The sequence below is a fragment of the Paralichthys olivaceus genome, chromosome 16 (genome assembly GCF_024713975.1).
Source record: "Paralichthys olivaceus isolate ysfri-2021 chromosome 16, ASM2471397v2, whole genome shotgun sequence".
In the NCBI taxonomy this organism is placed as follows: domain Eukaryota; kingdom Metazoa; phylum Chordata; class Actinopteri; order Pleuronectiformes; family Paralichthyidae; genus Paralichthys; species Paralichthys olivaceus.
Window position 1 is genome coordinate 6,733,476 of NC_091108.1, and position 22,706 is coordinate 6,756,181.

A 22,706-nucleotide genomic window follows, 5' to 3' on the forward strand; every position below is an offset into this window, starting at 1 on the left:
CACTTTACATTTAAAGGTCAAGACCTTAAAACAATATTAACATAGAGAAACCCAACAGTTCCCACAATGAGCAAGCACAGGCGACTGTGGAGAGGAAAAACTCCCTCCCCTTTAATCTTACTGAAACATTCTGCTATGTAACATGTCCTCACACTCGACTCTGTGTGACCTGTACATTCACTTTCTTCAATCCCCCACCAGCCAGTCTCCATCTTCCAGCCTTTCACTACATGTGTTAGTGAGAGGCATTAGCAGCTACTACTCAGCAAGGGGCAGTTGATAATTGAAGACCAAAAAAAATCTCCCTTTTCTACACTGTACAGACTTTTGTTGTTAATCGTCCAGGATTGGATACTACACTGTAGAGAATCCAACAGTATGATCATATTTCTTACTAATTACTTGCGGTTGGAAACTCAACAAGCGTAAATACTGATGTATAGTGGGTCCTGAAATCTGATGGTGGATTTCAAATACCTGCTGTGAGGTAAAAGTGCTTTCTAAAGACCTTATTCTGCCTCATGCTGTCAGCAGCAAGTGCACAAAATCTTTAACCTAATCCCTATTAGGCCAAGACGTCTCAAATCAGATTATGCAGGCTGCTTGCAAATTAGAAACAATCCGAGCCACCTGCAGTATCTGTTTGGAGCAGTAAAGGTTTGCTGATATCGTTTGACTTGGAGAGTTTATATACCTTAAACCTTTTTTTGATGAGATTTCCCCACAAGATACATAAGCCATGAAGCAAATTTATAACAAATACAATGTCCTATCCCTCAAGGGAAACATCACCCAAACAGTTTTTTAAATATTACATTGATAAATGTACAACATTTAATCTTATGTGGTGCAGTTCTTTTGTTTTTCCGTTATTTCTCACCTTACTTATGTTCATATGCTGATTAAGTGTGAGCAAAGATTAAGCAAATTGGCCATGATGGTGCATGTCCCAAAATAGCCCTCGGCCGCAGCTGAGAGGCTTTGACCAGCGCTCGGGGGAATAACAGACGCGCACTTTCTGTTGTTTTAGCCATTATATTTACGGTGAAATGTGATAAACACGGTAAGCTCCTTTCATTACATCTTGGTTTATATATTTGTGTGCGTTACTGTTATTTTCAACATTTCCTACAGGGTGTAGTTTGTCTGTCAGGTGTGTGTGGCCTTTGTCCAAGACTGTATGTGTGTACAGTTACTCAGACTTGTTGTTCACAGTACTGTAAGTGGGTAACTATTGTGAGTATAATGAAGAGGAAGTGTATTGCGACTGATTATGTTCTGTCTATGTTGAAGTGTATAGATGAATATACTGTGCATGTTGTAAAACCTCTGTAACAGGCTAAATAAGAGCGTCTGTGCACTATGAGACGTTATCTCTTACAGACTATTCTTCCTTATATAAAGGCCTAATGACAGTATGCAATAGTATTTTATTGTACTGGAATTGTCTAATATTCTGTCAAATATATACATGCAATTCCATTGACCATGACAGTATTCATGTGACAGTCAAAATGATCACTGTAAAAAGTGTTGTTTTAGTTTTAAGTGAAATTTGAGTAAAAAGAGTTTTCAAAACATAATCACAGCAAGAAAAAAAGGAAATGCAATGCATTTGATTTAACCTCACGTCCCAGGTTTTATTTTAAATGTCAGCGTAAATATATATATAAATATATATAAATATATTATCACCAAATATTAACTGTTGTTTTAAATTAAAAACTTCATATATGAAAATCCAAATAAATAATTAAAAAAAAGAAATCTGACTCTCACACTGAAATGAATCATTTATAATGAATTCTAATGGTCAATGGCTTTAAGGAAGTTTTCACAACAGACTATTTCCAGAAGTTGAATCTCAAGGAGGAAAATACATGAGTGTAGGGGGTGAAACTAATTCTTCATAATAAGTTACTCTAGTAACAACTCTCTCCCTCTATACTTTCTTTCTAGAGACCACTCCTCAAAATGAGCAACACGCCCCTCCAGGACCCAGCTGTCCTGGAACTGTCCTCTGGCAGCGGGCAGACATTACCCTGCCGACCCTTACAGCCCATCTCTGATCCCTCAGCGTCCAAACGATTGTGCTTCTACAAAAGTGGTGACTATAAATTTAGCGGGCATCGCATGGTCATCAACGCCCGCACCTTCAAGACGTTTGATGCTCTGCTCGATGCTTTGTCCAAGAAAGTGCCTCTGCCATTCGGAGTGAGGACCATCACCACACCTCGCGGGATCCACCTTGTTAAGGGTCTGGATGACTTTCACGATGGGGGATCTTATGTGTGTTCTGATCAGAAACGGGTGAAGCCACTAAACCTGGCTGAAGTAAACCGGCGGCAGGTACCGTGGAATACCACCAGACCCCTGAGCACTGGGCGGCGAAGACGTTTCCAGTTCGGTCAGTTTAGGGGGAGGAATGAGGTCGTCAACAGGCCAACAAAGGTCACCGAAAGGATGACGCTGCGGACACCGAAAAGACTTGTGGTCATCAAGAACAAAGATCCCACAGTTAAATGCACAATTGTGTTGCAGAGAAGAACGGCACCAACATTTGATGCTTTGCTGGATTACCTCTCTCAGATCCTGCAGTTCCCAGTGTTGAAACTCTTCTCCACCGACGGCAGGAGAGTGAGTGTTTTGAAAACTGAAAGTTGGAATGATGATAGATCAAAGTTAGTTCAAATTAACTCTTTGAAATATTATAAACTGCAGATTCTTTTGTGGAATTGGTGAAATGTTAGCTTTGTGTGAGTTATTCACCCCAAACCCCACTCAAAGAGCAATGAGAGGGGAGTTGATATTCTTAGATTCTATAAAAATTAGTCTTTCACTTCTCTTCAAAACAGGAAGTGTTTTTCTGTCCGTTAGCGCCATGGTGTGTTAATTCATGGTTATGACTCAGTTGTTGTCCTTGGATACGCTTTCTTTCAGCCTAAGGCTATATAAAGCAAAGGTTTGTCTGGGTCACACAAATAGGATAGTGTCTTTAGATCAAAAAGCTTTAGGCAGACAGACACAACCACACATGATGGTGGTGTAGAACGGACTATGTTCAGACTTTATCATTTTGTTTTAAAAACATCAAAACATAAATTGTTGTCAAGAAGTATTTGAAGACTGTAGAGGACTATTTGGACCTTGCTTCTTTGTGAGTTAAGTTTTTTGATTGTTTTGCCTGGTGCTGTGCAACAGAACTGAATGACTGTGAGTGATATAGAGTTGAGTTAGTTTGTGATTGTCACAAAGTTTTATCTCACACTTGTATGTTCAATGTCTCAGGAAATCCGGACTTTTAATTTTATCTGTTACCTTATGCATTGTAAGTATTCCAAGAAGTGCTAAGAGGTGCCATCAAAATCTCTACCTCCTGGTGAGTTATCTCTATAATCCCAGATGTACTCTCACAAAAACAACAAGTTAAAGGTCATGAGTACGCAACCTTTAAATGCATCACAAAGTTTTAATCTCCATCTGTGATGTCTGGACTGTATTATAATAACACGTGGTATGAAGAAATAGATTTAACTTGCAAGTGATATTGCAACTTTCAATTTCGACCAAGAGTCCAATAATTGTGCATGAATTAAGTAAATGGCCAATTCAAACCACTGTTTCCTCAGACGTTGACTCAAATGTCAAACTTGTTTCTCCTCTTGTTTCAGGTTGACGGTCTTGCTGCACTTATCCTGTGCTCCGGAGTTGTTGTGGCAGCGGGAAATGAGCCATTCAGATTAGGGAACTACAGTTTTCACAGAACGGGCCAGACGGCACAGGCCTTGTACATGGAAAGTTCAGAGCCTTCTATGTTGCAGCCCAGAGCTCGTAAGTTTTAATACATTTTATATATAAACTCCAAGTAATGCATGTCTATAGTCACAAAAAGGTCCACAACATATTTAGTGAGGTTGAACCTGACAGACAGATGAGAACTCTTTCATGAACAGTACACAAAGTATGAAGTTAGAGTCAGGAAACGAGAATGGAAACAGGAGGAAGTTAGCTTAGCTCTGTCTAGAGATAAGAAAATAAGATAGCAGATATAACTAGCATCTCTAAATCTCACTCATCAACACTTTATATGTTGTATGTTTAATCTGTAGAGATAAAAACAAGCTGTGTTAGTGTGATGATTAAGTGCTAGTGTCTTTTCTGGCCCAGCACAGTGATTTCCTGTTGACTTTATTGGTTCTGGTCTTTATGCTAAGCTAACTTGATTAGTTATTGACAGATATGCAAGTGGTGTTTATCCTCTCTTCTAACTAGCTTGAGATGATATTTCCTAAAATGTCCAAATAATCCTAACAAACTACTATAGATACTACACTATGCTTTTATTATTTCCTAAAGCAGCTTTTTCTCTTCATTTCTGTTTCCCACTTCTTTCACAAACATCTTCTTCTTCCAACCAAAGAAAACAACAAATCCTTCTCAAGTGGAAGAGGCTCAAGAAACTTCTCCCTATCGTCGGAGCGATATGTTATCAACCAAATAAACAAGTCTCGAAATGGAAGCACGAACAGCCACCTGCATCACCACAATGAATCATTTGATACCGAGGTCAACCAGAGAGGGAGAGTAGAGAATGAGCATCACACTTGCATCTTACCTCAAGACGACGACATTGAAAAGTCTTTCTGTGTGAATCAAGATGGCAGCATGACTGTAGAAATGAAAGTGCGTCTGACCATTAAAGAGGAGGAGATGCTCCACTGGACCACCACGCTCAGCCGCCACTGCCTTAGCAAGAGGACAGTTTGTGCCTCGATTTCTGAGTCAGGCAACAGTTCACCTGACTCAAACAACGCCAAAGACTCCTCTAGCATCAGCGAAGGTGACAGTAAAGAAGAAAACCATCCCAATGGAGCTGGAAAGGGTGTCTGCTTTAACGACAAGCATGTGTACAAGAACTACAATTCAAAAGCTTTGGGAAAAGCCAAAACGATCATCAAACGCGCTCCTACGCCAGGTCCTCGACACGTTAAGAAGACGGCGTCTGTTGAGAGTGTGAAGATGGTGACAGAGTCTGGGATTCAAGAGAGCAGCCTGGGACATTATTCCTACATGGCGAGGACGGCTGATGGTGAGACAACTGAGGGATACTGCGTTGTTAGACACAGCAGCAGCAGCAGCAGCCGACCAATCCCAAAACCTCGGAAAACGGCCTCTGCTGGAAAAGGCAAGAAAGGCTCCCACTCCTCCATCAGGTCGTCAGGAGTTGCTGAGGTCCTTCAGATACAGAATAACGGGATGGAGGTTACAGAAACTGTCATGCATATCTACGAGAGTCAAGGCTGCTATGACAACTATAATGCAAATGAGGAATACAGCACAGATGGCGCACCTTTGCATGTTTCCTCTTCAGGGCCAAATAGCAAGCCGTCCACTGAGTCAGGGCCACGCTCTTCCAGCAATGATTGTGATATAGATTTTAGCAGGCAGCCCCCCACTGCTGACTCACTACGACTGAAAGAGGAGATGTTATCGTTGTCATCAGAACCAATATCTCCAACACATGAGATTTCGAACAATCTGTCTACAGTGACTGAGGACGATGCTCAAACAGCAAGAAATTACCGGATTGAGGATACAGTAAAAAGTGACAAAACTCAAAAAAGCAAAAAGAATAAAAAAATTAATAAACCTGCTCTGAATCAAAAGAGTTCAACTTCAAAAAGTAGCAAAAATTCGACTGACAAAGTAAGCAGCAATACCAGTGTGGGGAAAAAGAGTTTGGGCTCATCAGAAAGTGCTAAAAGTGGCCAAAAAAGTAAAGAATTGGAAAATAAAGCAGAAAAGCTTCAGTCTAAGAAAACTATTAAACATGAAAAGATACCCAGGAAAAGCTCATCCTTATTAGACAAAACCGAAAATGTAAAAATAACCCCCCCTAAGAGACAAGGCATGAATGAAGTAGTTGCTAGAGATAATGGCCACAATGTAAATACTCCAAGTGGAAGGCCTCAAATGAAAAAGAACATCTCAGATATATTACAACCGAAAAAAGCACTTCTGCAAAGCAAAAAGACAATGAGTAAACCCAAATCCATGACAGAGAACAGAATGTCATCAGCTAAAAAAGCTTTGGAGACAAGTGAAAGTGTTTCAATGCCTTCCCTGAATCCTACGCCCTCTGAAATCCACCAATATGTCGAGAACTGGTTGGAGACAGTCAGCCAGGACCAGGTGCCGTACACCGAGGCAATTCCAGACAAATCCGAACCTCCGTCAACGGTGGTGTTTCAGATAGGCGGTGAGTCAGAATCAGATGAAAAGAATGGATATCGCAATAATTTGGCTGACTATTACCCACTGCCTGGTGATAATGTCAAGAAATCTGCTTCTTGTCTATTGGTTCCTCTTTACCAAGGACAGCCAGAAACATCTTTGGTGCACAGTGTTTCTATGCCAAGTGTCAGAGTTAAACCTGCAAACCAGGAGAACCAACTGAGGGCACATAAATCTGCAGAAATGATTGGCCCAACTGGCAGTGAGTCAACTACGTCCAACATTTTAAGTCCTAAAGAAAAGATATCACCTGTCCTGCGGCAACTTTGTTCATCCATTCAGAACATCAGAAGGGCGTCAGACAACAACACAACATATAACCTTGAGAAGTCCAACAGCCTCCCTGATTTCTCAACACAAGTAGCGTCAGTGTTCGGCTCATCATGCAAAGCATTTGTGTCCTTCTTGTCAGTCATGACTCTGAGAGACGACCTAACGGTCTCTGCTCCAGGCGATGGCGACCAACCGAGAAGCACCTCAGAGGCCATGCTAATGATGCAGTCCCTAATGAAAATATCTGCCATTGAGGACAAAGAAGAGCTGAGGGCAAGTCTGACAAACCTGCAGAGCAGCTCATCTTCTCAGTTCAGAGAACGATGGAAGGATTTCCAGATTTTGAGGGAAAGGCTTGAAAGTGAGCCACTTTCTCCCAAAGTTTCAGAAACCGAGTTTGCCCTGGACCTTGCCTCGGAAGGTGGTGATATATTTGAGGATCAACATCTGACTATAGATGAGCTGATGGAGGAGCTGAATATGCCTCAAGACCTCAGATCAGAAATTTCCTCAACAATCCAACAGGCTAGAAGTTTTTACCCCCCGGAAGAGAGCACTTTGGTAGAAACTGAAAGAAACCAGTCGGAATCAGAGGAAGACTTGGAGAAGTTTGTTGATGAATCCAATGATGAAGCAAAGTTAACAGATCCTGATGACACCTGCGCAGATGAAAACGTAGCAGGAAGGACACAGGATAATGATGATGGAGATAGAAAGTCAGATCAAGAACCTGATGAAGATCAGGAAATGGGCAAGGATGTGAAAGATTCAGAAATTTCACAGACAGAACAAGATGAGGCACTGAAAGTCAAACAAAATGAGACAGAAGAAGATGAAGAAGATGAAGACCAGGTAGACGAGGACAGGGAGGACAAGAAGGCAGGAGAGGATGGAGAAACTAATGAGACAAATGATGATGATGGTAAAGAGGAGGCAGTGATAGAAGATGTTGAAGGGCAGGAAGCAGAGAAAGGAAGTGTCAAGGAATCAGTTGAGAAAGAAAAGAAGGTAACAGAGGAAGAGATGACAGCAGACGAGGAAGAGGAAGGGGAGAAATTAGAAGGAGAGAAGGGAGTGGTTGAGGAGACAGCGGAAGTTCTGTTGGATGAAGAAAATCTAGAGGAAAGACAGTACAACAGCATGGAAGAGACCGATGGGAGAAAAGATGTTGATGAGACAGAGGAGGAAGAGAGAGAAGGGACGGATGGGGTTGAAGAAGAAGCAGATGAGGAAGAAAGTTGGGATGAGGGAAAGCAAGTGGAGACTGGAGATGAAGAAGATGACATTAAGGAGACAGATGGAGATTTTGTTGAAGAGCAGGAGGAAGAAGAGAAGGAAAAGATTGATGGACAAGCAGTTACAGAGTATGATGTAGAGGAAGAGGTGGAGAAGGTTATTGAGGAGACAGAAGAGGAAGAGGAGGTAGAAAACATCTTCGACATAGAAGAAGAAGTGGATGAGGTTAGTGAGGATTTAAATGAAGGAGCAGATCAAGTTAAAGAGGAGAAAGATGAGGAAGAAGGGGTAGATAATGTAACTGAGGAGGTGGCCGAGGAAGAGGAGGAGAAGGAGGAAGAGGAGGAGGAAGAAATGGAGGTGGTTTGCATAGAAAGCAATGAAGAGGAAGAGGAGGAGGATGATGCTGAGGTTGAGAGGACAGAAGAAGAAAGGGTGATCACAGATGAGGAGGAGGAAGAAGAAAGGGGAAGTGTAAAAGAGCTAGAGAAAATAGAAAAATGTCTGGAGGAAGAGTCAGAAGAAAATGAGGGAGAGGAGTTTGAGACTGAAGAGGAGAGGGAAGATTACAAAGAAAATGAGGGATCAGACCAGGTGGAAAAACAAGAATCAGAAGAGGAGGTGGGAGAAGGAAATGTTTCTGGAGACGCAGACAGTTTTGAGGACGATGACGGTTGTAAAAACCTGCTGGAAGAGGCTTCCTATTTGCAGCAGAGCAGTCACAAGGAAGCAAATGAAGAGTGTAACAGTGAATCACCGACCAAATATTCCTCTGAGGGGCAGTGTGAGTCCGCTAAAGGCAACGGAACAGACAATGATCTTGAAACAGACGAGGGAGGGGAGCATCATGAAGAGAGGAGCATCGGCCTGATACATCCTGTGGAAATATCACAGGAGTTACTCGACTTTGTTAACTCTGCCCTACAGTCGTCTTCGCTCACATTCACGTATGACGCTCGGGGGAACGTCAGGATTGAACAGGATTACGCTCGAGTTGTACAAACTATGCCAACTCTTATTCCAAGAAGAAGAAAGGACAGTTCTTACGGCTTAAAGCGTCTCCCCAGCCCGAACACGTCTGATTTATCCGATTACAGACCAGATACCTCAGAGAGTGGTGGGTATAAAACTCAGGAGTCTGTAGATATTGTTACAGATAGCGGAGAGGAGGCCTCAGAGAGATCCTCCCCTGCCTTGACACCTCAGAATGATTTCCCTCGTGTGGACTCCAAACTGTCTCTTGCAAGTAATGCAGAAGTCTTACAAAGTTCCAGGATAAAAAGTGAAGAGAGTTTCTCTTCCAATGATTCAGACACCAAAGCCTCAAAAGAGGATCTGTCTTATTTTAGTGCTGCAAGCTCATTAAAGGCAGACGCTGAAGCTGCAGCTGAGGCCGCACAGTGCGTAGGCTCAGAGAAGGACACCGGAGATGGGGTTTTGATTGATCAAGGGAGGTGGCTGCTCAAGGAGAACCACCTCATAAGAAAGTCCCCTCCGATCACCATGGGAATGTACGGTAACGTGGACAGCAGCTCCACAGATACAGGTCAGGAGAACGCTGGTGAAGATTTGTCACTTCACCAAACCCAGTCCAACGCCCTCATTGCCATATCCTCATCGGAGCTCGAGGATATGGCAAAGCCTCAAACTCCAAAGTGCACCTACTTCAACATGCCACACGGGAGTGATTCAGATCCCTTTCTGGACGATTCCAGTGTGAACAGTGTGAAACAGGACACAAGCAGTGGGAAGGGAAGAGGCTTCAGGGTTTCCCCAATTATTGATACTTCCAAAACCCGGCCAAATAAAACCGGCAGTCTTTCTTCATTTACATCAGTTGAGTTCAAACTACCAGATGGGAAAGTTCATCCTGAGGGGGAGTCCTCGGCTGTGACACAGCCAAGAAGGACATCTAGTGGGGGAGGTAGTGCACTGCAGGCACAGGACTCCCCGGAGACACTGCATGTGAGATGTGGACAGTACTGCCCCATATTATGAAAGCAAGACATCATATGTCATATAATGATGCTCACTCATGCTGGTTGAATGTGTAGCTATGCTGGACGATGATTAATTCATTGTGATACAGTTAGAAGGCCATCAAATCATTTTAGCATAAACTTTCTTTGCAAACCAGCCAGAGCTACAGACCCGTGCCATTTATTTCAGTTTCGCAGAAATACATCGTTTACAGACTTTTTGTGTGTGTTAATGATGATGGTGATAAAATCCATAGTCCAAAATACAATATAACAATATCAGCAAGTACAAACAACATGTTTTTTACTGTTTCACTGCTCACTGTACTGTTACTTGTAAGTACATGTCATCTATTTTTCTACTGAATATAATGCAATACATAGAAAATAATGTATCTGTCAAATTTCTGTTATATTTTATTGTATGTGTTTTTTTTCTAAGCCATGGATATTATAATATTCAATAAACTAATATTTTGTTTTTCAATTGCATATGTATTGTTTATAGTCTCCACTAGACTTGTCTAAGCTAGATAAAAAAAAGAAAAGTGCACTCGTGGCTGAGATATCCTAACTTTTACTCCTTAAACATTCCATTTCGAAAACACTCTCCAAAAACTCTTGATTTCATGAGATCTGCTCTGTAAATGTCCACACTAGTCAAACTCCATGCCCCATGGTTGGTAACTCCGTTGTCAGACAAAAACGAGATAACTATGAGGACAACACCCTAAAGTAAAATTAGAGGATCAAATCTTTGTAATTTCAATATGTTTGTACCTTCCAACATTGAGATTTTAAAAGTTCTTCAGAATTTATTTATTTTATGTACCAAATTGAAATAATTGAAGTGCTGCATATCGGTGCATGAAAGTAAAAGAACTGAATGCAAATTTATTATCAGAAAAGAATCAGCTTGTGCATTATGACTCTTCAGAAAAAGATTGAGGTCTTGAACTTGCTTGTGGAACTATTCCATTTACTAGAATGATCAGTTCACCATTAAAATCCAGTTATGAGTCAAAAGCCACAGCACAGACTTTTTATATTTTAGCATTTTTTTTCAAAACAGTTTTTTAAGGCATACACATGCACAAAATAAAATAAATGTATGAAAACAGCAGCACGGAGTATACATACACTTTATTACAGTTACATTGAGGAGCGAGAGATAAAAATAATCCCATTCATAAACAATTGCCTCAAAGCGTCTCTGTTCCGTGGTGACATTTGACTTTCATACGGTTATTAAGTAAGAGAGGCATGTGAATTGTGAGTGAGCCTTAAGCTAATGATATCTTGTTTATTCTTGAAACTAGAGTAACACCATCCTGACTCATAGGGTGGTTCTTTAAAACATATTTAAATAACGCGGTGCTTTATTATTATTACTCTGATTCATGAAACAATAGCCAAAGTATCTGTCTTTATTCTTCACACTCAGTCACTCTGGTCTCACTCTGGTCTCACTCTGGTCTAGTTGTCTTCAGGCAGAAGACGGTGAGTGTCATCTGCAGCTGTCACTCGGTCGGGGCGATGCTCTCCGATGCAGTTGAACATATGTAAGTGACACTTGTGATGTGATGGCCTCTGACAGACTGATTGAACTCACTCTGAACACGACCGGAGGACATTATCCTTTAAATAAGTCTGTCCACATCCCAGCAGGTGTTAATGTGGACAGTTATAATCCATTTGGACACATTTATATTTTATATTTAACCAGTTGTATGTGATGCTTTTATACTAATGCAGGGAATTGGAGGTTCAAACTGGAGTCTGAGGGGTGTTTCCTCTCCAGCAGACCCTGACCCAATCACTCCCTGCAGACACACACACACACACACACACAGAGAGAGAGAGAGAGAGAGAGAGAGAGAGAGAGACAAAGAAAAGAGTGAGACAAAGAGAGCGAGACTTTACAAAGTGACCGTTCTGGATACTTTCCAAGGGTTTTGTCAGTTACCATGGAGATTTGGAAAATAGCCCCTGCAGTTTAATTCCTGTGTTGTTACTATGGTTGAAAGGTATCCAGTGCAAGCTGCGTCGCCCCCGAAATGAACACCAGTCCACACTCTGCTCATTTTGCTGATCACTGACAGAAAAGGTTTCGGTATGCATTGGAAAAACACCTAAATGCTGCAGGAGGGAGAGAATTCCTCATGGTTATCAGCGGAAGGATGATTATCAAGAGCCACTTCCTCAGTAAAAATACTCAAGCACAAGTCCTCCATATAAAAGCCTTAAAATATAAAGAGTAAAAGTCTTGGTTAGATGTAGGTTGGTGGAGTGAACATGTATTTACTCTTTGGTGTTTCCAGCCAAGGGGGTGGGCTCCTTCCAAGTGGCCACAAATGTTTCTGAAGGTTTGTCATGATCCTGGGGGGAAAAACACTGAGAAAGTTCTCATTCAAAGATGTGCATTTGATTTGTGGATTTATTGTTTGTTAGACATTTGAGTATTTCACAGTTTGACTTCTTATGGGCTTCATAATGTAAATCAAACGAAGGCATCGGTGAATGTCTCCTGGGTGAAACTGCCACTCACTCACAGATAACTGAAATGAGGGGCCCCAGTTAGATAAATACCGAAAAGGCGACTCTGGTTTAATGTTTAACAATATAAAAAATCAACTGTCAAAATATCAACTATCAAAAAAAGTTAGATTATATTCAACACAAATGCACAAGTACAGTACTTGATGGCACTGATAATTATAATACATATCCATGCATTCACCAGGGTGAGAGAATCACTCCCTTCACTAAATCTGCTGTGTCATGACCCACAAAGGGTTGATTTATCAGATGGAACTCATGAAGCAGAAAAAAAAGATGGAGACGCATCAACATAAATATCTGGAACTTAATCTTTAAAATGCATCACTTATTTTCTGTCAGAGTTCATGTCCTCACACCAGACAGCCCCTGAATCTCTGTCTGGGTTTCAGCTCTGGCAAATAACGTTGGGGATGATTACTATGGCTACTGGGCGCGCGGGTCGGTGATTCACCATCATGGGAGACAAAACAAAGGACGCCTTTTCTTCTGCCCTTGCCTGAGGTTTTGTTGTGATGACACCCAGAAACAAGATTTAACTTCACTGTTGCCCTGTCCCATTCACAGGCCGACCGATGTGGACTCTCGTTTGATTCTTGTCGTACAGTGTTTTTAATTAGTCCCCCCCCTGTGGGGCCAAAAGAGAAAAGAGGAACCTCAGCAACATAAATGAAAAAAACAATAAATTCCAAACTTTGCCAAGAATGTGAGCTGTTTGGCCCAAACTGAGGCTCTGGCAGAAACAATAATTATGGCCGAGTGCGGGCATTCTGTTGCTGCAGTTAGGTGACAGATCAGCAATACACAATCCCTGCTCTGTGTGTGACAATCCCGGGCTCCTCTGTCTGTCTCTGCGGCGAACGCTGGCAGAGTGCCCTCATAATGGGCCTGGGAGCAGGAATTTTATGGCCCCCACCCCCCAGCTGCCTGCAAGTGAGTGTTGATCATGTGAATTTCCATCGCCGGCTTTAGTGATGGGGTCCCACTGTTTACTCGTACTGTGGCCCCTGTGTCGGCCCTCCAGCAACACATGCCTTACTGCATTTGTGTAATTATTTCTTCATTTATAATACTTTGCTATTGTGTATGTGGTAATTTAATTCCTTTTGGATAAGTTGTTTAAGTTCTAATTACTTTAGTTAATAGAGCGTCCACTTCAGTTCTGTGCTTCAGTACAGATCTTGAGGCACTTGGATGTTACTTTGAAGTTGATTAATTACACGCTACTTTATTCTTCTTGAGACAAATATTTCACACTTTGGATTATTAGTTGTTCTAATTTAAGATTTAATGTACAAAACATGTGATTCAATCAAAATAATAAATATTTTAATGTGTGATTGTGAATTTAAATTTGCAATTGACTTGAAATAATATTTATGGCTTGATAACAGTTAAAAAAATATCATGACTATAAATATATTTTTGCAGTATTTTGCTGTAAATATGTTTGAATACAGGACTTACAAGGCAGTATTTCAATACTACCAGTGCAGTATAGAAGGATAACACTTCTTATGAAAACTGCAGTTTTTCACTGTCAGACAGTTCTGGAGTAACATCCCATGAGTCGCACAGAGCGATGCAGAAAATCAATCAATTCCCAGTTCTGATAAAATGCCTGAACCTTCCAGACAATCTTACTTTTCAAATATCACACCCAGTGGTGACCACACGTGTTATAAATTATTGCTTTACTCCTTTAAAACTGGCCTTTGCGCAACAGATTTGGATTGAAAATAACCTTCAAAGCTGAGACCAAGTGGCTGTGCCTTTACTCACTCCTGACACCGTGACTTTATTAGATTTCTTAAAGTGACTGAGGAAAGAAAGAGAAAGTCACAGTGCCTCCTTTATCTGCTGGTACATTCCAAAGTAATGTCACTTGACTGCAAGTTTGAAGTATCTGTACTTTGTTTGAACATTTTCATTTTACACTTAAACCTCTACTCGTTTTAGAGGGGATAGTTTGTTACCACTATGACTTTACTTCACAATTATTCCTCAGTCAAGAATGAACATACAAAACAATTCCTTGATCCACACCGACATTTTGGGGATTTTCTTTCTCACAGTATGAGATTAAGGATGTATAGTGAAATCAAGACCCTTACACTGTCCTTGTTGTCATGACAACGTCAAGCTTCTCCTTGAGGTTTAAAACTAATCTCTCCACGTTAATTCTTCCCAAAGACGAGATCAGCTGGCAAAGTAGCAGGGTTTTTCCCTGCACAGTCATATCTCAAGGGCAACAAGCCAGCTTCAGATCACTGCAGCTGCCCTCACCCACCGGGAAAGAATGTGAAAATCACCGTGAAAGGAATATTTGTGCACCCAGGCTGTTATCTGGTCCACAAACGTCACCAAAGCAAATCACATCCCCCTAAGTGACTGCTTCTTCTGTTTGTCGGTGCACGCAGCAGCATCAGTGCAGTGTGTTTGAAAGATGTGGTGTCACTGGCTCACAATCATTGGATCTCAGCACGTCCAGCAGCACTGCAGCAGCCACACTTCTGTCCGCAGAGGAGAAAGAGAGGCAGAAAAAGACAGAGAGATGTTTTGGACATAGATTAGTTTGTGTTGATATCTGTGATGTTTATTCAAATGTTGCAGGAGAAATAAGAGACTTCATTTAAACTGCACTCACATGCTCCAAGGCTGCGTCAAACCTGCCAGTCTTGAAAGATTTCATTTGTCTGTTTTCTCTGAGCCTTGTGTGTGATCATTGCAGATTTGTGTCTAGCAGCTTCAATGTGTTCTGCCTCTTGTTCGTTAAACCTGATTAATGAACTTGTAGCTGCTGACTTGGACATACTGTACTTGCACACACACAATGATAAACTGTAAATGCTCCAGTACACAAAAGAACACGCTCCAGCTGACATAAAACTAAGCATGGGTGATGCATGGATTTAATTTTATGACACAAATTTATTGAAGACTTGGGAAAAAGGGGGAATAAACTCAAAACTCATTTCAAATGCCACTGTTTCTTCTTCTGTGTCCCAATTAATGAGGAGATTTAATAGTTGTTGGAGTTTCAGATCCATATTTATAGTTTTTTCTGTTGTGTGTGGACAGATTTAGAAAACACAAACAGAAAACATCTACAGCTCCATAAATAATCCAGTCTACTGTCTCCTGACACATGCCAGGCCTCACATATCCTTATATCCCACAATGTTTTAGCCTGCTATCCATCCATCATCCGTCCATCCATCATCAATCTCCTCTTTCCTTTGGTAAAATCCAAACATGAAACAAAACCTTCAGTTGTCATAAAAACTCAAAAGGTTTTAGTTTGTCCAGTCTGGGCTACTGTAAAAAACAAGTGGGGCTCCTTAGAGAGGACCCGGTCCTGATGTAAATATAAAGTATCTAAATATAAAGGAGCCATTCTAGAGTAAAGAGAACAACAATTCGTTCAATTTAGATGAAACACAGTAGTGAAAATATCACTAGGACTATTTTATATTCAGTTTCTGCCAATAGATCCTTTCACCTGAATCTCACACACTGAACGTTTAAACCATTTCAGCAGGAGATGTTTTTCCCTCAGTAGAGCGATGAGGACCCACTCAGGACCAGGTCCACCCCTTGTATAACTCTAAACAGCATCTATGTATTTTATACACCCCCTGATGGAGTTTGTAAAACGCTTTGCTCCAACACACACTCTGCAGCTGCACATCCAATCAGAAGTGTGAACCGGTGTTAGCACCATCTGGAACATTTTCCTATTAGCTGAAAAAGAAATACAAACTTTTGATTGGATGGCAGGACGCACCTTTTGCCCACCCCGGTCTGGACAAGCACAGTGTGGCCCAGTTATTAATCCAGGATCTGTGTCTATGGGCTTGAGAGAAGAAAAGAAAAGTGTGTTTTCCCTGTTGTGATTGGATTCTCAAGGTGTCAGTCAAGTCACCACTGAACCATTTGCATAAGGAGGAGACTATAAGAGTGTCCTGTTGTGGGGAACGCCCTCCCAGGCGCACTGTGCTGATGCTGCAGGTACCAGAGACGAACCAGACGCTGCTGTGCGCACTGACTGTCTGAACAAACACTGACAAGATGTCGTTCATATCGTCTCGACACTCTTCTTATAAGAAGATGTTTGGTGGAGAGAGAGCCGCGCCGAGGAGCTTCACCAGCCGCCAGTTCTCCAGCCCGGTGCGCTCCTCCCGGGGGTCCTACAGCCTCTCCACCGCGCCGGCCGTTTACGCAACGAAGACGCAGCGGCTCCGGAGCAGCGCGGCCATGCCCCGGCTGGCCTCCGAGAACCTGGACTTCTCCCTGACCGACGCCATCAACAGCGACTTCATCGCGAACCGCACCAACGAGAAGGCGCAGATGCAGTCGCTCAACGACCGCTTCGCCAGCTACATCGAGAAGGTGCGCTTCTTGGAGCAGCAGAACAAGATCCTGCTGGCGGAGCTGGAGCAGCTGCGCGGCAAAGGCACGTCCCGGGTCGCGGATCTGTACGAGGACGAGATGCGGGAGCTGAGGCGCCAGGTGGACCAGCTCACCAACGAGAGGGCCCGGGTGGAGGTTCACCGGGACAACCTGGCGGACGACATCGACAGGCTGAGAGAGAAGTAGGAGGCGTGGCACCTCTCTGTCCTCTGCCGTGTGATGTTCCAGAAACTCCAGAGAGATTTTACTATCTGTTATGTATCTATAATTCAGATTAATTATACCAATGTCACTTTTCTATGTATGTAAACCTGTTTTAATAGAAGCACAAGATAGGGAGCCTCTGGAAAAATGTTCGCCAGGCACTGCGCAAAACCATTGAAGCATGCGTAAACATGTGTAAACTATATTCCAGTGTAGCTCAAGTAAAATGCCTGCTCTTGTCTGTCCAGGTTGCAGGATGAGATATCCCAGCGTGAGGAGGCTGAGTCTAACATGCAGAGCTTCAGACAGGTACAGTATGATCCACATGAATAAACCACTCCAGTGGTGGATGTAGAAGTGTTCTAAATGGGGGGGGGGGGGGGGGGGGCATCAAAGGGGCCACGATTTCCTCCCAAGGGCCAACTGTAAAGCCACACAACATTGGATATATTTGGAAAATTGTCTCTTGTTCAAGCACATTGTGTACTTCTTTATAGAAAATACAAATTCTTAGCTAATTGTTAGTTTTATCGTCAGTACTGACTGGACGGGGGCACTGGATCCGCCCCTGAATCATTCCCCATCAGACAAACTGTCTGTGTTATATATATAAAAATGAGAATGTGCTTTAGTTTGGACCAGTAGAAATTACTCTTCCTGGTAAAAACCACCCCTCCAATTGTTGACAGGTGATGTCAAAGAGATTAGATAAACCTTAATTACCACTGTGACCTTATGCGGTGTAGCCGCCCCTTTTTCTTCTTATCACTAATCTTTATCTAATTACCGCTCATGAGACGCAAAGACAGGGATGCGCTCCTCTGATGGCACAACAGCAGATCCAAGCCGCGATCCAAAATAGCTGTGGAGCAGAACTGACCCTGGCCTCGTACAAAAGGCCAAGTTGTGGGTGTGGAGTTAAATTGGGCCTGCAGTTAGAGGAGATCTTTTTAAGTCTGACTGGTCACAGTGAATGAGCTGAACTCAAGCACAACAATGATGTGGACCCAATGAGGTTATCAGAGCGAGAAGACAAGCCACCATGTGATCCAGCTGTCTCGTTGTGGGAGAGCATCAACACGAGGGGGGAAAAAAACACTTGTCAGAAATGGTTTCCTGTCACTGCAGGTTTTGTGGTGACTGGTAATAAGTCGTGCTATTATTCACATAAGAGTCATGGTTCAAAAAAAAGACAAAAACTATATAAAAAAACTACCTGCTACACAAAATACAGTGCTTTGTGTAGTTTATAAGTAGCTGTGAGTAAAATGACATGTGCTGCTTTTCAAGGCTTGCAGTAAATTACCAATACATTACAAGACCATGTCCTCGTCTATAAGAATAGCAGGAAGGAAGTCCCTGTGTCCTGGCACACAAACAACAATGCAGGGCCGGCAGTCAGCTCTCGCTCAGTCAGGCAGACAGTCACTCTTCCAGCCCCGGGCCGGTATGGGAAACCCTGCTGAATAGCGCACTTTGTTTGTGGCATTACAGCCGGGGCCAAAGCTGCTTCATTTGCTGATACCTCAATTAGCAGCCTGCCAACTCTCAGACAAAGCCCAGCAGAATGGGAGTGTACTGCAGTGAGACATCGACTGGAATTAGATCAAATATAATAATATCTTTATTAGTACAATTAAATGTTTTACATCTCATGAACAATTGAAGGAAAGTATAAAATGATAACTTATAAAATTAGAGTTTCTAGTAGAACTGAATTTGTAACAGAGCAACCAGTAGAGATTTTCAGGTTAAGAATGCAGTTGGGAAATAATAAATGGGATTAAGTCCTTCTTGGATAAGACTGTGTGGTTCTGGTGCTCTACAGTGCCCCTCCCCTTCACTGAATCAAACTCAGGACATGAAACACTCACAATGAATTTTGCACAACCCTTTTCCACAGATATAAAATATAGCCTGAAGTTATAAAGTTAGATTTGCTTGTGATAATATACAAAAAATGGCCTCCGACTCCATTTACTGAGTCCCATCATGATATGTAGTGGAGTAGAACTAGTACACACTTAAAATACTCAAGTTTAAAAAAATGCCGTACTTGAGTTAATTCCAGTATTGACAGAGTATTGCCTCACAGCTGATGTAGTGTATACAACATGGAAACCTCCAGGAAACACTGGTTAACCGTTACAACCATCTGCAGTGGCACATGTCATGTGTCTACAGTCAAAGTTTATTGGATGCATGTGCTCGTGACCTTGCCGCAGTACACAGTGGGTCATTCTGTGTACGTGAGCGTTGTGTGAATGCTCCTCACAGTATGTGAGGTGAGCGATTTTTTCCTCCGTGTCAGCAATCATGTAATTTATAATTCATGTCACCTTCACAAGTCACCTTATTAAGACCCAGTGTCATGGCACAGGATGTGGACAATGCTGCCCTCTCCAGACTGGACCTGGAGCGGAAGGTAGAGTCACTCCAAGAGGAAATCAACTTCCTTAAAAAGCTGCATGACGAGGTGAGCTTCCCTGTTTTGTGGCCCGAGCTGACTCAGTCTGCTGCGGAAACAATGTCAGCTAATTTTAAACACTTGTTAAAAAAAACCTGTCTGAATCATTTTAAGCATTTTTTAATCTGTGAAGCACCAGATTTCTCTAATGCTCAGATTCTTTAACAGAGCCAGTAAAGTCATTGTGGAGGTGACGATAAAAGACATTATTGATTCTATCACAGGAAATGCTGGAGCTGCAGTGTCAGGTGCAGCAGCAGCAGCATGTGCAGGTGGACATGGACATAGCTAAGCCTGACCTGACAGCCGCTCTGAGGGACGTGCGTCTGCAGTACGAGAGCCTGGCCTCCAAAAACATCCAGGAGTCTGAGGAATGGTACAAATCCAAGGTTAGGAGTTTCCACGAAGTATCAAACCATTGCAATATAGATTTTAAGAAATATGACAGCAACTCTGGAAATGTACATCAGCATAAATAAGATTTATCAATAAAATGCAGATAAAATCAATAATTTTAGTGGATCACACAACCACTTACATGTGAAAGAGTTGTTCTGATGAACCTTTAGAGAATTATCACCTGCAGTTCCTCTCAGATCTACGGAGCATTTTACGTCTATGATTCTTGACTTTACTGTTTTCGACCAGCTGTTTTCATACATAAGAAAGACAGAGGAGACAGTTAACAACTATCTGATGAACACAGTGAAGTGTTTAACAGCTACAGAGACAGATATTTTTCCTCTGGAGCTGATGGAGACCAGAAGCAGAGCTAAAAGAGAGTGAAAATTGGTCTCACATGTTTCTGGTGGCCTGAGGTGTGGCTTCAACTGAACAAGAATGTTGCTCTGTGACTGTTACATGAGTAATCAAGCAAAGTTAGTATATTTCCACTTCCCCATGTGTCTAGAATATCAGTTAGTGCAGGTGTAACTTAGATGCTAGTACTGTTTCTCCTTCCAAAAAAGCTTTCTTTTGAACACTGGATTCTCAATATTCCTGTATTTAGTCAATGCAGTGATTCCCTAACACTGCGTCAGCCACCAAACTGCAGCATCATGTCCTTGAGTCTCTTTTTTGGCCACATCTTTAACAATTCACTTGTTTCACGCTATCTGCCACATTCACTCTCCCTCAGCCTCTGACTCCTCATTTGTTGAACAGTAGACTTCTTCATCCCTCCCTCTCTCTCTCTATCCATCTCAGTCTGTCTCTTTGTCCCTGCAATTGACAGTTTGCTGACCTCACTGATGCTGCAGCCAGGAATAATGATGCTTTGAGAGTGGCCAAGCAGGAGGCTAATGACTATAGACGCCAAGTCCAGGCCCTCACTTGTGAGGTGGATTCCCTCAAAGGCACTGTGAGTATCAGGTCCCTAAAAACAATAATGGTGCAAAATTGATATATTGTGTAGCTGGAGACAAACTGGCCACGAAATAATCTGCATGAGTCTGAAAAATCAGGGAGGGTTTATTCCCAAGGGTCAAAAAATCAAAAAAAGATCAGTCTTGAGTCTTTTTATTTATTTATTATTTTCACTGCCTGAGTGTCGTATTGTTTCCTTCTTGGCTGCCGTCTCAGAATGAGTCCATGGAGCGCCAGATGAGAGAGACAGAGGAGAACTTCTCCCTGGAGATGAACGGTTACCAGGACACAGTCAGCCGTCTGGAGGAGGACATTCACAACATGAAGGACGAGATGGCCCGTCACCTCCGCGAGTATCAGGACCTCCTAAATGTCAAGATGGCCCTGGACATCGAGATTGCCACCTACAGGAAGCTGCTGGAAGGGGAGGAGAGCAGGTGACGGGACGAGACCTTGTATCCTCGAAATGTTTACATTTCCAATGTCTAGATATGAACTTTCATTACATTCAACAAATACACATCTGTTGATTGACTGCTCTTTCTCCGTTTTCAGAATCTCCGCTCCCCTGCCGAACTTCTCATCTCTCAACCTGAGAGGTACAGTTACTTTCTGCATGCTGATTTCACCGCAGGAGAAGTATATACCAGATGATTCTATAACACACTGTTTCTCTTTTTTAGAAACCATGATTGATTCCAAACCTCATGTCGAAACTACAACAACTAAGAAGGTTCTCATCAAGACCATTGAGACTAGGGATGGTCAGGTAGGATCCACTTGAAGTGATTTCCAATCACTGAAGCACTTTCCTGTCATTTGGGCTCAAACACAACTCTGGCTTCTGACCGTTTCCCTGCCCTCTGCATCTTTTTCCAGGTGATCAACGAGTCGACCCAGAACCATGACGACATGGAGTGATAGCATCTCTGTCTTTGCGAAACAGCCAACAGAAGCAATATGAAGAAAACACATTTCACTGTAGCTATGAGCAAGCAAATGACACACAAAGAGCAAACTGCTTCGAGAAGTGCCTTTACATGTGATGAGCCTGTTAGTCGACACAGACTGTATTTTGCTTCCTCCTCTGCTGAAAGTCTCTTGTCACATTTGTTCAGACACAATAGTGAAATCAGCACAAAATAGAAACCCTCACTGAGGTCTGCAAAAATCTTTCTTTGTAACCAAAGTAGTATTTTTGATTACTATTTAGCATGCACTCTCCAGGAAACCTGAATGCTGAAGATGTCACAATTGCCTGTATGCAGCAATAAACCGTTTAGATTGAAAATAAGTACTGTGCATGGTGTATTTCTTCATAACACCTTACAACACATTAAGGTAATGATGTTGCGTTTGCTAAGATAATCCATCATATTAAAAAAAGGCATTTTAAATAATGCCTGGAAGCATGTCCTTGTTTGGAATCAACTGAGTTGTTAATTTTTCTCAATTATTAAAAAATATTCTACAATTTTACTGTAATGATTTTGAAAATAAGAAGTGAAACCACTAATAACAGATTAAATATGCATTTGAATACAATTTCTAGAAATTACATTAAGTATATAAAAAATATATATAATGGTAAATGTTACAGCTATGAAATAGTCCTTGAAGTGAAATTGTTTTCTGGCCTGTTTCCATTGTCAAGAATCCACTCAAGCTCAACCTTTACAGCACATGCATTTGACAGCACTACTTCTCTGACTGAATCTTACATCCAAGTAAAGGTCAGAATTATTTTCTCCCTATAATTACTGTATACCAAACATTACTTTTTTTGGGATTGCAATAAATAAAATATAAATGCTGGCAGTAAAGAAAATAGGAATTGATCCACAGAGGTTTACAGATATTCCTGTAATTTAGATAAAGCATCATAAATGAAGTCACATAGAGAAAGAAATGATGAT

The 22,706-nt window shown here is 41.9% G+C and overlaps 2 protein-coding genes across 3 annotated transcripts; both read left to right on the plus strand.

Annotated features, from left to right (window-relative positions):
* Nucleotides 1-928: 928 nt before the first annotated feature.
* LOC109638918 (oxygen-regulated protein 1) lies at nt 929-16,442 on the plus strand. Of its 2 annotated transcripts, XM_069511716.1 has the most exons (4): nt 929-1,063; nt 1,960-2,637; nt 3,672-3,831; nt 4,421-16,442. In XM_069511716.1, exons 2-4 carry the CDS (start codon nt 1,975-1,977, stop codon nt 9,799-9,801), a joined length of 6,204 nt encoding a protein of 2,067 aa, XP_069367817.1. In that variant the 5' UTR covers nt 929-1,063; nt 1,960-1,974; the 3' UTR covers nt 9,802-16,442. The 2 variants fall into 2 exon arrangements, with proteins under 2 accessions (XP_069367817.1, XP_069367818.1); XM_069511717.1 differs by lacking the exons at nt 929-1,063; nt 1,960-2,637 and adding an exon at nt 3,013-3,157.
* LOC109647274 (vimentin) lies at nt 16,409-22,084 on the plus strand. Its single transcript, XM_020113067.2, has 9 exons — nt 16,409-16,936; nt 17,207-17,267; nt 19,339-19,434; nt 19,650-19,814; nt 20,660-20,785; nt 21,007-21,227; nt 21,346-21,389; nt 21,474-21,559; nt 21,670-22,084. Exons 1-9 carry the CDS (start codon nt 16,413-16,415, stop codon nt 21,709-21,711), a joined length of 1,365 nt encoding a protein of 454 aa, XP_019968626.1. The 5' UTR covers nt 16,409-16,412; the 3' UTR covers nt 21,712-22,084.
* The last annotated feature ends 622 nt before the right edge of the window (nt 22,085-22,706 follow it).

Bases quoted from the DNA above. Each gene is read 5' to 3' on its own strand.
- LOC109638918 (XM_069511716.1), top strand. From the start codon at position 1,975: ATGAGCAACACGCCCCTCCAGGACCCAGCTGTCCTGGAACTGTCCTCT. The intron at 2,638-3,671 runs GTGAGTGTTTTG...CTCTTGTTTCAG, and splicing joins TCTCCACCGACGGCAGGAGA to GTTGACGGTCTTGCTGCACT. The intron at 3,832-4,420 runs GTAAGTTTTAAT...TTCCAACCAAAG, and splicing joins TATGTTGCAGCCCAGAGCTC to AAAACAACAAATCCTTCTCA.
- LOC109647274 (XM_020113067.2), top strand. From the start codon at position 16,413: ATGTCGTTCATATCGTCTCGACACTCTTCTTATAAGAAGATGTTTGGT. The intron at 19,435-19,649 runs GTGAGCTTCCCT...ATTCTATCACAG, and splicing joins TTAAAAAGCTGCATGACGAG to GAAATGCTGGAGCTGCAGTG. The intron at 21,228-21,345 runs GTGACGGGACGA...CTCCGTTTTCAG, and splicing joins CTGGAAGGGGAGGAGAGCAG to AATCTCCGCTCCCCTGCCGA.